This window comes from Carcharodon carcharias, chromosome 22 (assembly GCF_017639515.1).
Source record: "Carcharodon carcharias isolate sCarCar2 chromosome 22, sCarCar2.pri, whole genome shotgun sequence".
In the NCBI taxonomy this organism is placed as follows: domain Eukaryota; kingdom Metazoa; phylum Chordata; class Chondrichthyes; order Lamniformes; family Lamnidae; genus Carcharodon; species Carcharodon carcharias.
In genome coordinates, this window is record NC_054488.1 from 2,615,320 (window position 1) to 2,630,214 (window position 14,895).

General features: G+C 44.1%; 1 protein-coding gene across 2 annotated transcripts in view; it reads right to left on the minus strand.

Annotated features, from left to right (window-relative positions):
• Positions 1 to 14,895, minus strand: part of nup85 (nucleoporin 85) — a 49,158-nt gene that overhangs the window by 13,671 nt on the left and 20,592 nt on the right. For both annotated transcript variants that reach the window (XM_041217385.1, XM_041217386.1), the window contains exons 10-14: positions 8,646 to 8,777; positions 7,222 to 7,328; positions 4,891 to 4,974; positions 3,625 to 3,690; positions 3,317 to 3,468 (exon numbers count right to left, since the gene is read on the minus strand). In XM_041217385.1, coding sequence (XP_041073319.1) covers positions 3,317 to 3,468; positions 3,625 to 3,690; positions 4,891 to 4,974; positions 7,222 to 7,328; positions 8,646 to 8,777 — 541 coding nt within the window. The remainder of the gene's footprint in view (positions 1 to 3,316; positions 3,469 to 3,624; positions 3,691 to 4,890; positions 4,975 to 7,221; positions 7,329 to 8,645; positions 8,778 to 14,895) is intronic.

The window sequence follows — 14,895 nt, forward strand, 5'->3', positions numbered from 1 at the left end:
CTTGAACCCACAGCCTTCTCTGACTTGAGGCGAGAGTGCTACCCACTGAGCCATGAATGTCAGAATGGGAGGTACAAGGAACTCAGTTACTTGGGAGGAACGATCCAGGGAAGGATGTAACAAGAGATAAAAACAAAAAAACTGCGGATGCTGGAAATCCAAAACAAAACCAGAATTACCTGGAAAAACTCAGCAGGTCTGGCAGCATCGGCGGAGAAGACAAGAGTTGACATTTTGAGTCCTCAGCGGAGAAGAAAAGAGTTGACATTTCGACAGAAGGGTCATGAGGACTCGAAATGTCAACTCTTTTCTTCTCCGCCGATGCTGCCAGACCTGCTGAGTTTTTCCAGGTAATTCTGTTTTTGTTAAGGATGTAACAAGGCCTGGAAGAATAGTTTATCAAAGTGCACATTCTGGGGTACAGGAGCATCAGGGAGTGTATGGATCCAGTGAGGTGAAATCGAGTGGTAGTGATTAGGTAGCGGAACACTGGGAAAAGGGGAACGAAAACAGCGAATGCTGGAAAAACTCATCAGGTCTAACAGCATCTGCGGAGAGAAAGACAGAGGTAACGTTTCGAGTCCATATGACTCTTCTTCAGAGCTAAAGAGAAGTAAAAATGTGATGAAATTTATACTGTTTAAGGGGGTAGTGGAGCAGGTGAAGCTGGATTGAAGGCCAGTGATAGGTGAGGACAAAGGAGGGATTGACAAAGATGTCATGAACAAAAGGACAAAGGGGGTGTTAAAGGTAGTGGTACTGGCTAAAGGAGGTACTGATAGTGGCAAAGGTAAGAAAGCAGAATGTGGTAATAGCAGGACAAGGGTAAGCACTCTGGAAAGAACAACATGAACAAGTGACAGATGGCCCTAGTGGGGGTGGGAGGGGACAGTGATGGGACAAAAGATCAAAAATAGGATAAAAGGTAGGGATAAGACAATGAATAAATGAATAAAAATGAAAATAAATTTTAAAAATTTAAAAGTATGATCAAAATAATAAAAGTTAATAAAAATGAATATTGAAAAAAGGGAGTAAAAAAGGGGGTGGGGATGGGGGAGAGAGTTCATTATCTGAAGTTGCTGAACTCAATATTCAGTCCGGAAGGCTGTAAAGTGCCTAGTCGGAAGATGAGGTGCTGTTCCTCCAATTTGCGTTGGGCTTCACTGGAGGTGCAGACTCGATGGGCTGAAGGGCCTCTTCTGCACTGTGATTCTGTGAACATTTCAGCAGGCCAAGGACGGACATGTGGGTATGAGAGCAGGGTGGAGTGTTGAAATGGCAAGTGACAGGGAGGTCTGGGTAATGCTTGCGGACAGACCAAAGGTGTTCTGCAAAGCGGTCACCCAGTCTGCGTTTGGTCTCTCCAATGTAGAGGAGACCGCACTGGGAGCAGCGAATGCGGTAGAATAAATTGAGGGAAGTGCAAATGAAATGCTACTTCACTTGAAAGGAGTGTTTGGGCCCTTGGATAGTGAGGAGGGTGGAAGTAAAGGAGCAATTGTTGCACCTTGTTGCATGCGAAGGTGCCGTGGGAGATGTTGGGGATGGTGGAAGACTGGACCAGGGACTATGGAATGCTATCGGAGGTGGGGGCGGTAGATGTGTTTGGTGGTGGCAGGAGGATGATCCTTTGAATGCGGAGGCTGGTGGGGTGATAAGTGAGGACAAGGGGGACCCTATCATGTTTCTGGGAGGGAGGAGAAGGCGTGAGGGCGGATGCGCGGGAGATGGGCCGGAAACGGTTGAGGGCCCTGTCAACCACCGTGGGTGGAAAACCTCGGTTAAGGAAGAAGGAGGACATGTCAGAGGAACTGTTTTCGAAGATAGCATCATCGGAACAGGTGCAACGGAGGCGAAGGAACTGAGAGAATGGGATGGAGTCCTTACAGGAAGCGGGGTGTGAGGAGCTGTAGTCAAGGTAGCTGTGGGAATCGGTAGGTTTGTAATGAATGTTGGTGGACAGTCTATCACCAAAAACTGAGACAGAGAGGTCAAGGAAGGGAAGCAAGATCCGCATCTTGCGCATCTGTTCCAATGATGTCACTTTCCGAAATGGCACTTCTGACATGTCTTCCTTCACGGAGGTTTCCCACCCACTGTGGTCGGAGATGGACTGTATGAAGGTGATGGAGGGGTGGGAATTGGAAGCAAAATTAATAAATTTTTCCAGGTCCAGATGAGAGCACGAAACGGCACCAAAACAGTCATCGATGTACTGAAAAAAAGAGTTGTGGGAGGGGGCCTGAGTAGGACTGGAACAAGGAATGTTCCACATACCTCAAAGAGACTGGCATAACTGGGGCCCATGAGGGTACCCATAGCCACACCTGTTATTTGGATAAAGTGGGACAAGTTTAAGGAGAAATTGTTCAGTTAGATAATAAGTCCAGCCAGACGGAAAAGAGCGGTGGTGGATGGATTTGTCCAGCCTTCTGGTGGGGGATGGAGGTGTAGAGAGATTGGACATCCATGGTGAAGAGGAGGTAGTTAGGGCCAGGGAACTGGAAATTGTTGAGATGACGTAGGGGATCAGAGAAATCACAGATGTAGGTGGGAAGAGACTGGACAAGGGGAGAGAGAACGGAGTCAAGATAGGAAGAAATGAATTCCGTGGGGCAGGAGCAAGCTGACACAATCGATCTGCCAGGACAGTCCAGTTTGTGGATTTTGGGCAGAAGGTAGAAGTGGGCTGTCCGAGGTTGGGCGACTATCAGTTTGGAAGCTGCGGGAGGGAGATCCCCAGAGGAGATGAGGTCAGTGACAGTCCTGGAAACAATGGCTTGATGTTCAGTGGTGGGGTCATGGTCCAGGGGGAGGTAGGAGGAAGTGTCTGAGAGTTGTCGCTCAGCCTCTGTGATGTAGAGGTCAGTGCGCCAGACAACAACAGCACCACCTTTGCCATCAGGTTTGATAACAAAGTCAGGGTTGGACCTAAGTGACCTGCTGAGTGTTGTTGGCAAAAGAAACATTGTTGGGTGGGTGGGTGTGGATAGGGCATTGGGCTGACTGAAGCACTAATCCAGGAAGGGGAATGGTAGGGGTGGGTGGGGGAGGGCAGGAGAATGAACACATTTCTCAAAAGCTGCCCTGAAGATTCCTGTATGATCTGGAAGCAGTTGGCCCAAATTGTGAAAACTCCCCATTTCCCATTATCAACATCTCCCACCTTCACAATAGTTCACACCAAAAAGTCCCATTTCCCCAAGAGTGTCAAGAGTTAAATGAATACAAACTGGGACATCATACCTCAATCACCACCACCCACCACCCCCACTCCCAACCAAATTCTAATTCTAAATAAACAGCTCTTCACCTTGCTCTGTCATCTGGCGCTGCTCACATATTCTCAACACCTTCAGTGCCTTGCGTTCAGTGTTCAGAGGTACGCGCTCAATATAAAGCTCCAGGTAAATGCGACCAAACTGCGGACAGTGGTCAAAGTAGTCCACGGCCAGCTGCCAGAGGCTGAAATCATTCAATAACAGAGCCAAATTAACCCACAAAAAAAAGCACAGAGAATCTCTACACCAACCCTTAATAACAAAGCACACACGTATATATAGTGAGCATGGTTCAGATATAGTGTTGTCTCATTGAAACTAAAACCCTGCAGTGACCCACCTATCATGGTTGAAGAGCCCAGAGGCATATTCCAGAATGAGGAATTCACGAAGATTTGAACCAAAACTGTAACAAGAAAAAACACAAGATAAGAATAAAACCAACTCCAAAACCCTGACGTAACACGTTAAACTTTGCTATAATCTTGAACAACAAGCCTTAGAAATGCAATCCAATTGCTTGGGAGTGAATGTAAGGCCTAGCCAGCAGTAAGCTGTATTGCCTCTTCGTACACTTATTCTACTCCAAATCCTCCATAGTGGTCCCTCATTTTCAATACACAACCGGTTTAAAATGTTACAAGTATACAGAACCTACCCCTGACCCCTGCACCACTATACCCTTGTAAGTAACGCAAACCCATACAAACCAAAAAGTCCTCTGGACAATTCCTGGCTAATGCTAAGGTCACTGATCTCAGCCAAGGCCACAGGAAGAATGCTACAAGCCTCAGCACTCCCTGATTCAGGAGAACTCCTGTTACATGGGACACAAGTCCAAATGCTGGGTGAGTACAGGGTCATGATTGGTTGCAATGCCATCCACTCAGAGCACAGGAAGAGAATCTTGCCTGGTGCTCAGTAGTGGAAGGGGCTGATAGCAACTGGCAGTCACTTGTGGAGTCAACCTCAGTAGTGCAGACGGCAATCTGGGAGAACATTTACTGAAATACCAGCTGCCCTTACAAGCAAGAGGGGAAAAAGGCTCTGGAAATAGGCCGAGATCAGGTCCAATTCTACAATTACACTGATGAAAGATCTTGATAAGTCACAGGGGTGTTTCGTTTAAACACTTTTGTGTTTCTACCTTTCAAGCCTCCTAAATTATCCAGTAATTAAACCCAAAACTGTGCTCTAAAATAGTTTTCAGGAATATTATAGTGGGGGAGCAACAGGTTCTGAGTCCAGAGCTGCCCCCTATCACAGTGTGATGGGACCCGGATCCAGACTGAAATCACAGGCACAAGTTCTTATCCTTCTGCGCTCCAGCAACAAATCAAAAACTAAAATCTCCCCACCACTCACCATCTCAGAACATCATTCCCTTTATTATTTTTCAAAAGTGCAAAAATAAATGGAACATTGTACTGCGGGGCAGTGAATAAAGACACCAAGGCACATGGAGCAGCAAATGTCATGAGCACAGCTCAGAGAGATGGGCAGTTATAAGTGCCAGCAATATAATGCACACAGGGAAATCCTCAGCACAGGCTGATAAAACTATGGGCAAGTACTCTCACCCTGCTGATTAAACGTTCACACTCACTGAAGATTATGGGACTGCAGGAGGTTGCAATGATCCAGTAGGTCTGTTAGATGAGCCACAAACCACCAATTATTCAGAATGACACTGTAACAAGAGACATGGGAAACAAATTAGCATATGGGAACACTGGCACAAATAAGTAGGATGCATACCAGAATGGCAAACCCATGCTTCTATAAAAAATAAGAAAGAAGCTGAGAGCACACAACTCGAGAGGTTATCAGAAGCACCTAACATGGCGCCACTTGCTTTGATAACTCAGTCTCAGCAACTGTAACATTTTAAATGAGCAGTATACCGAAACACAACTTGCATTGGCTCCAATCCCACGAGTTAGTCCAGCAGTTGAATCATAGAGAAAGAGCAACAAGTCAAACTTGGGTTAGAGAAGAGGGAAATCATGAGAAGAGGGTCGGTGGGAGTGTTGAATGGTATGGGGACAAGAGGGTAGGTGAGAGCAACAATAACTTGTATTGACATAGTACCCTTAACACAGCAAAAAGTCTCAAGACGTTTCACAGAAGCGTTACCAAACAAAATTTGACACTGAGCCACATAGGGAGATATTAGGACAGAAAATTTGGTCAAAGTGGTAGGTTTTAAGGAGCATCTTGAAGGAAAAAAAAGAGAGGTAGAGAGAGAGAGATTTATGAAGGGAATTGTAGAGCCTAGGGCCTTGGCAATTGAACAGCCATCAATGGTGGAGTGATTAAAGTTGGGAATACATAAGAAGCCAGAATTAAGAGAAGCAGAGAGGTCTTGGAGGGATGCAGGAGGCTACGGAGATAGGGAGGGAAAAGCCACATAGGGATTTGAAAACAAGGATTCAAATTTTTTAAATCAAGGCACTTTCACGCCAGCAGACAATGTAGGTTAGCAAGAATAGGATGATGGTGAACAGGGATTAGAGCAAATTAGGATGAAGGAGGCAGAGTTTTAGAGGAGTTCAAGTCTGTGGAAGATGGGAGGCTTGCTAGAAGAGCAGAGGAATAGTCGAGTCTAGAGGTAACAAATGGATGAGGATTTCAGTAGCTGAACTGATACAGGGGCAGAGTCCGACAATCTTACAGAGATGGAAGTAGGTGGTCTTGGTGATGGGACCAGAAGCTCATCCCCAGATCAATTAAGATGGCTCAGCCCCAAACAGTGACTGTGGAGAAGGATGGAGTTGGTGGCCAGGGAACAGGATTTGTGGCAGGAACTAATAACGATGATTTTGGTCTGCCCAAAATATCTGCTCATCCAGGAAGGGAAGTCACACAGGTGGAGGACACGATGAGATGGAGTTGATCTCTGAAAATTAACTTCATAATCTGTCCTCCACTTCTGCAGGTTAAGCGAGTGGCAAATGAAATAGAATGTGGGGAAAATGTGAGGTTATGCACTTCGGCAGAAAGAACAGAGGAGCTGAATATTATTTACATGGAGAAAGACTGCAGAAAGCTGCAGCACAGAGGGATTTGGGGGTCCTTGTGCATGAATCCCAAAAAGCTAACACATGTTCAACAGGTAATAGGGGAGGCAAATGGAATGTTGGCCTTTATTTCAAAAGGAATGGAGTATAAAAATAGGGAAGCTTTGCTAAAATTATACAACGCACTAGTTAGACCACACCTAGAATACGGAACAGTTTTGGTCCCCTTATCCAAGGAAAGATATACTGGCATTGGAGGCAGTCCAGAGGAGGTTCACTAGGTTGATCCAGGGTATGGATGGATTTTCTTATGAGGAGAGGTCGAGTAGGTTGGGCCTGTACTCATTGGAGTTTAGAAGAATGAGAGGCAACTTTATTGAAACATATAAGATTCTTAGGGGGCTTAACAGGGTAGATGCTGAGAGGTGGCTTCCCCTTGTGGGAAAGTCTAGGACTATGGGCATAATCTCAGAGTAAGGGGTCACCCATTTAAAACAAAGAGGAGGAATTTCTTCTCTCAGAGAGTAGTGAATCTGTGGAATTCTTTACTGAGAAAGGGTTGTAGAGATTGGGTTGTTAAGTATATTCAAGGCTGAGATAGACAGATTTTTAATCAGTAAGGGAATCAAGGGTTATGGGGAAAAGGCAGGAAATGGAGTTGAGGATTATCCGATGAGCCATGATCTCATTGAATGGCGGAGCAGACCCGATGGGCCGAATGGCCTACTTCTGCTCGTATGTCTTATGGCCTTTGGCAGACCAGATGAAGGAAATGGAAATAATGTGTGGGGAAACCATGTTTTCACATTCAGAGTGAAATCAGAAGAAAAATCAGTCACCAACATCTTTTTTCTGAAGGCAGAAGAGATACAATTTGACTGAGCTTTTGTGTATGTTGCAGGTGGGTGCGTGCTCACCTGCAGTCTTTCAACACCTGGTGGATATTGAATTCGAATGCTGCCAACAGGATACGGTCCAGGGCCTCAGGCTGGTTCCCAAAAGCAGCAAAATGATCCAGACACAGCTACACACATCAAGAGGGAGGGAAATCACTGTCAGGAAGGTCACAACATACAAGAGGTAGCTGGTAACAGCTGATTGGTTGCTCATTTCTAACCTCCTAACCCTTCTCCTGGCACACATTCTCATTTCTCTTCAAATCTAAACTACTATGGTCAGGGCTCCTCTGAAATTTCCCCGCTCATTCCAGTTACAATGCAAATACCCAGTCTTACATATACTTCGTCCTTCCTAAATTCTCATGAAATCAATACTTGGCAGTCTGAACTCATTCTTTCATGGGAACTCAGAACTATCACTTCACCTCCTTCAGTCTGTACTCCCTCCTAAAATCTATCCCCATTTTACACCCATGACTGCACTGCCTAATGCACAGTTAGCATGCAGTGTCAAGGATGTTGTACTTTCAGTTTAGGAGGAACCAAAAAGGAAGATACTGAGCAATTTGACTGAGCCAGTGGAGTGGCAAAAAATGTGCCCAGTGATACCAGGATATTCACAAACACGAGTCAAGTGCAGAGGACATCACTCAAAAACTGACCTGCTCAAACTAAAAATGTGCTTGCAAAATAATTATTCAGATTAGCCTCGTCTCACACCATGAGCTTTGACAATTTACCCAGCTTTCTCAATTTAAGAAAGGATCCCCTGAATTTTTTTTACCTCCGACAACATAAAACATGTTGCAACTAACTTAAAGTATTCGAACACCACAGCCAACTTCAGAAGATTAGCAACTGCTTTGTCAAGCACTTCATAATTCCATCCCATCAAACACTCCGAGGGTAGTTACAACACAGTAGTTACAGTTACTTACTGAATAAAGCTCCCTCTAGACTATCCACATCAAACACTCCAAGAACAGGTAAAGCTCCCTCCACACTGCCCATCATCACTCTCAGGGCAGTTTCAGCACAGGGTTAGATACAGAGTAATGTTCCCCCTACAGCATCCCCATCAAACACTCCCAGGACAGGTACAGCACAGGGTTAGATACAGAGTAAAGCTCCCTCTATCCTGTCCCCATCAAACGTCATAGTATACACCCGACTCTAGACTGATATGCTCTGTATCTTCAAAATTTCCTCTTAACTTTGCAGACTTTAAAACAAACTGTCCAAACTGAAATCAAGGTTAAAGGTTGGTGCCTAACCCAGCCTTCCCTCTGACTACAGTGCCCCCTGCACCTCTCTTTTCACATTGAGTATCAGTTTCAGGGAGTGAGTGTCTGAATGGATTGCTCCACCTAACCAAATTAAGAACCACACTGTATTTTGGTGGATAAGCTGGGCAATTACAAGTTCTCTGAAAGATTTCTTACCTCAGCATATTGAAAAAGGTCAGTAGGTTTTATAGTTGGGTGACAGTACAGTAGCTTACTGACCAGGAAGTGGTACCAGGTAGACAAGAGATCCTTTTTTTCAAACAATGCATCCTCATTACCCGCTAGGATCTAAGAAGGGAACAGAAATTGTTTGTAAGGAGCCAATTCAGTCATGTCACAAATATTTCATGCACCAATTAGTCGAGCTCAGCAAGGGAAGCAGTAGAAGCAGGACAACTGGCCATGTCACAGTGATCCAGGGTGAAGTAACAAGGGCAACATGAGTTGGAGCTCTCATTGCCACACAGCAGAAAGCACAAGTGAAAAGAGACCAAACTGAATGTCTTGACCACTCCTGAAACACCCATCCATCTGTTCCAACCAATTTGACCAATCTCTAATTGCAATACATTAACACTTATGGAAATAGCCACCAGGGCACCTTACAGGGAGATGCAAGGTAAGGACTTCTTCACGGTGTGACCACATCTGGAATGGTCTCTGGGTAAAGCAATGGAAGCAAAAACTCTTCATTCATTCAAGTGGTTGTTGTATTGAGGAATGTCATAACGTTTCCATGTACATTCTTTATGAACAATGTAAGGAACATATCGTTATTTCTGTTGGGCTATTGTAAAGAACATATATTTTTATTTTCTGTTGGACTGTGGATTAGAATTACAACGGCTGCAGGTTGAAAGACATGTCCACTGGAACAGGATGAGCGATATATATAATGTTGCAGTCCTGGAACAGAGCGTACTGTGAAAAACAGGATAGTGCCGGAAAGGAGTCCTGGACTAAGGGAGCTGCCTGTGGGGAAGATTCCAGTAATTCCACAATAACAGCTAGCTGGCTTTTCTCCTCATATCTCTATAACCTGCTCTCTTTCTGAAAACCCCTGTAAAAAGGAAATTGGGAAAACCACTGTTAGAGACGTTGAAAAGCAAAGTTCTCAACCAGTGAACTAAATACTGAAAGTGTTGGAAGGCCACCTCGTGTCATCAATAAGAACTGTTTTACAATCATTTGATTGTTGTCACAACTCATTGGGGAAAGGGTGCTGTCATATCAAACCCCACTCTACCCTGAGCCGTGACAAATGTGGAAAGTTTGATCAAACCACCAGATTTCCCCAATTCTACCTCACTGTTTAATTTAGGTTAACAGAATTATGAGCACCAGGTTTATAAACTTAATAAGTAAATAACTGTTTATTGAACAAACTGTCATTAACCAGTGGTAAAAGAAGGAAAAACGAACTGCTAATTTCTAGCTAACTTAAACTCTACTCCATTAAATCCCTATGCACACACACACGACATGTAAGACACACAAAACATGGATTTTAAGGGTGGGATATATCAGTTCAATAGCACCAATCTGGAGTACAGGATTCGATGGGTTGATTTTGATTGATGTCTTCCAAATTTCTTCATTAGGATGGAAAGTGAAGTAGCTGAATCCAAAACTAGGGTCTTAAATCTAAACAAAGGAAACTACAAAGGTATGAAGTGTGGGTTGGCTAACAGAGATTGGGGAACTTCATTAAAAGGCATGACGGAGGACAGGCAATGGCTAATATTTAAGGAGCAAATGTATGCATTGCAATAGTGTACATTCCTTTCTGGTGCAAAAACACAACAGGAAAAGCAGCCAAACCATGGCTAACAAAATAAATTAAGGATAATATTAGATTCAAAAAGGAGTCATATAAATATAAAGACAAAAAACTGCGGATGCTGGAAATCCAAAACAAAAACAGAATTACCTGGAAAAACTCAGGTCTGGCAGCATCGGCGGAGAAGAAAAGAGTTGACGTTTTGAGTCCTCATGACCCTTCATCAGAACTGAGTTCTGGGGGGCGTCTAGAACAAGGGGTCACAATCTCAGGATACTGGGTAGACCATTTAGGGCTGAGATGGAGAGAAACTTCTTCACTCAGAGGTTAGCGAACCTGTGGAATTCTCTACCACAGAGGCTGTGGAGGCCAAGTCACTGAATATATTTAAGAAGGAAATAATAGATTTCTAGACTAAAGACATCAAGAGGTATGGGGAGAGTGCAGGAGTATGGCTTTGAGATAGAGGATCAGCCATGATCATGTTAAATAGCAGAGCAGGCTCGAAGGGCCGAACGACCTACTCCTTCTCCTATTTCCTACATTTCTAAGCTTATAGGTCCATAAAGCATTAGGTATTTGTACATCCTGGGAGAAACACTCAGAGAAATTGGGCTTAGTTACTTCTTTTCCAGAGAAAGCAAGATCCAAGTAATGGTCCAAATGAAAGTTTAAGAAATAGGAACCGGACTAGACCATTCAGCCCTTCAGGTCTGCTCCATATTCAATAAGATCATGGCTGGTCTTTCACCTCAGATACACCTTCCCACACATAATCCTGGATTCCCTCAGTATCGAAAAAGCTATTGATCTCTGACTTGAGTACACTTAATGACTGAGCATCTATGATGCTCTGAAGTAGTAAATTCCAAAGGTTCATGACTCTTAAGAGTGAAGAAATTTCTCAGTCTAAATGGTTGACCCTTTATTTGAGGCTGTGATACATGTTCTAGACTGCCCAATCAGGGGAAACATCCTTGCAGCATTTACCCCGTCAAGCCTTTTAATAATTTTATTGGTCTCAATGAGATCACCTCTCAATCTTCTAAACTCTAGTGAGTACAGACCCAGTCTACTCAATCTCTCACTAATTAGTCTAAAAGAACTTTGCAGAATCACAGAATCACAGTGCAGAAGAGGCCCTTCGGCCCATCGAGCCTGCACCGACATGTGAGAAACACCTGATCTACCTACCTATTCCCATTTACCAACACTTGGTCCATAGCCTTGAATGTTATGATGTGCCAAGTGCTCATCCAGGTACTTTTTAAAGGATGTGAGGCAACCCGCCTCCACCACCCTCCCAGGCAGCACATTCCAGACCGTCACCACCCTCTGGGTAAAAAAGTTTTTCCTCACATCCCCCCTAAACCTCCTGCCCCTCACCTTGAACTTCTGCCCCCTTGTGACTGACCCTTCAACTAAGGGGAACAGCTGCTCCCTATCCACGCCCCTCATAATCTTGTATACCTCGATCAGGTCGCCCCTCAGTCTTCTCTCCTCCAACGAAAACAACCTCTCTTCATAACTTAAATATTTCATCCCAGGCAACATCCTGGTGAATCTCCTCTGTACCCCCTCCAGTGCAATCACATCCTTCCTATAATGTGGCGACCAGAACTGCACACAGTACTCCAGCTGTGGCCTCACCAAGGTTCTATACAACTCCAATATGAACTCCTTACTTTTGTAATCTATGCCTCGATTAATAAAGGCAAGTGTCCCATATGCCTTTTTCGCCACCCCACTACATGCCCCTCTGCCTTCAGAGATCTATGGACACACACGCCAAGGTCCCTCTGTTCCTCAGAACTTCCTAGTGCCATGCCATTCATTGAACACTTCCTTGTCAAATTACTCCTTCCAAAGTATATCACCTCACATTTTTCAGGGTTAAATTCCATCTGCCACTTATCTGCCCATTTGACCATCCCGTCTATATCTTCCTGTAGTCCAAGACACTTAACCTCACTGTTAACCACCCGGCCAATCTTGGTGTCATCCGCAAACTTACTAATCCTACCCCCCACATAGTCATCTATGTTGTTTATATAAATGACAAATAACAGGGGACCCAGCACAGATCCCTGTGGTACACCACTGGACACTGGCTTCCAGTCACTAAAGCAGCCTTCTGTCATCACCCTCTGTCTCCTACAACTAAGCCAATTTTGAATCCACCTTATCAAATTACCCTGTATCCCATGTGCATTTGCTTTCTTTATAAGTCTCCCATGTGGGACCTTGTCAAAGGCTTTGCTGAAATCCATATCAACTACATCAACTGCACTACCCTCATCTACACACCTGGTCACCTCCTGAAAAAATTCAATCCAATTTGTTAGGCATGACCTCCCTCTGACAAAGCCATGCTGACTATCCCTGATCAAACCTTGCCTCTCCAAGTGCAGATAGATACTCTCCTTCAGAATTTTCTCCAATAGTTTCCCTACCACTGATGTGAGACTCACTAGTCTGTAGTTCCCTGGCTTATCTCTACAACCCTTCTTAAATAGCAGAACCACATTAGCTGTTCTCCAGTCCTCTGGCACCTCCCTGTGGCCAGAGAGGAATTAAAAATTTGGGTCAGAGCCCCTGCAATCTCCTCCCTTGCCTCCCTCAGCTGTCTGGGACATAAATCATCCAGACCTGGAGATTTGTCCACTTTTAAGCCTACCAATACCTTGTCACTCCCTATATCAATTTGCTTAAGAACCTCGCAGTCTCTCTCCTTGAGTTCAATACCTTCATCCTCATTCTCTTGGGTGAAGATGGATGTGAAGTATTCATTCAACACTCTAGCGATGTCCTCTGGCTCCACCCATAGATTGCCCCCTTGGTCCCTAATGGGCCTTACTCTTCCCCTGGTTATCCTCTTCCCATTTATATACTTATAGAATATCTTGGGATTTTCCCTACTTTTACCAGCCAGAGCTTTCTCATATCTCCTCTGCTCTCCTAATTGCTTTCTTAAGCTCCACCCTGCACTTTCTGTACTCCACATTCGTAGCATTCTCTCTAAGGAAATTATATCCTTTGTCACAAATGTGAGTTTCATAAGTTTACATTTTGGGACTGTAGCTTTAAATTTAGGGTAAAGGAAGGGGGTGATGCCACCTGTTCTGCAGTCTATTTGACTGACAGTAAGCCTGGGTGATTTGATTATTGGAGATCAAAGGAAGGCTTAGATTGTTTTACTGAGAAGATGTTGCAAGGTATTTACGTTTGGAGACAATGGCAGCAGTCTGAGTTCGCCATGCGTAGAGTCTCCGAAAGTCCCAGAAAGATGTTGTTGGGATAAGATTATAAATAGATTTGCTGTAAACTCTCCATTTACTTCTCGGATGAAAGGGAGTTGGGGTCAAGGGCAGCTAATTAGCATTTCTACCTGGATGCAAGGTGTGTATATATGTCACGTGGCTATCGGGAAAAGGGCAGAAAAGGCCATTTTTGAGACCAAGTTACAAGCTGCTCTACAAATCAATGAACATCACAGCAAAAGTTCTGTGTGGTCACCAGAGATAAGGGGATGCGTGGTTTTGTGAGCTACCACAGCTGGATGTGGGAGGGAGAAGTTCTCTGGTCAAAGAAACACATCCTGCAGCCATCTAAGGATTCCACGAGATTCATCCTGGCGAGACCGGGGGGAAGATCAGTCATCAGAACAGGCTTCACTGCTGCTGGTGGCTTAAGGAACTCTTCAAAAACTGAGGAAAGTGCCCGGAAATGGTCACTCGAAGTTACTACTCAGCGAAACGGGGATACAGGAAGCCGTTGGGATCTGGCAGCAGCTGTGGACTGTTTGCTAAAAGGATTGTAATTCCGTGGAGAGTGTGATGGGTGAGAAGTATAAAAAGGAACGTCACTTTCTGAAGATTAAAGTATAAGTTACCTACAAAACAAAAATATTGTTTAGGCAACAGTGTTTTTAGTCATTTGTTACAGAAGTTTTAAACCAAAAAATCTTAATGTGTCATTCTTTCAGCTATTAACTGGAAGTCTGAGTTTCTTTTTAAACATTTTTGGTCTCCACAGAAATTGTAACACCATCTTTAGGTAAGGATGTCAAAACTGCAAACAGCATTCCTGATCTCACCAAGGCCCTAAACAACTGAAGTAAGACTTCACTCTTATACTCTAACCCCATTGTAACTGAAGGTTAACATGCCATTTGTTTTCCTAATTTCTTGCTGTACCTGCATGTTAATTTTGTGATTTGTGTACAAAGACACCCAGGTTCCTGAATACTGACATTTCCTCGTCTCTCACCTTTTAAAAATTATGCTTTTCTATCTTTCCTATTGAAATGGATATCACATTTCTCAACAGTATATTACATCTGCTTTATTCTTGCCCACTCACTTAACCTGTCTATAATACCCCGCAGCCTCTTTGTGTCTCCCTCACGGATTACTTTCACGGAGATGACTGATTCTGGTAAATTGCAGATGGTCACATAAATCAAAATGGGAGGACTATTAAAAATTTGGGAACCTGAGGCACGAAAGGGGACCCAGGTAAAAGGTTTACACCAAAGAAAAGGGACTGCAGTAGTCGGTGTGAAATGTGGTCAAACAATAATTAGATGACTTCTGAAGTAAATGGGAAGCAAGATTTGATGACAAG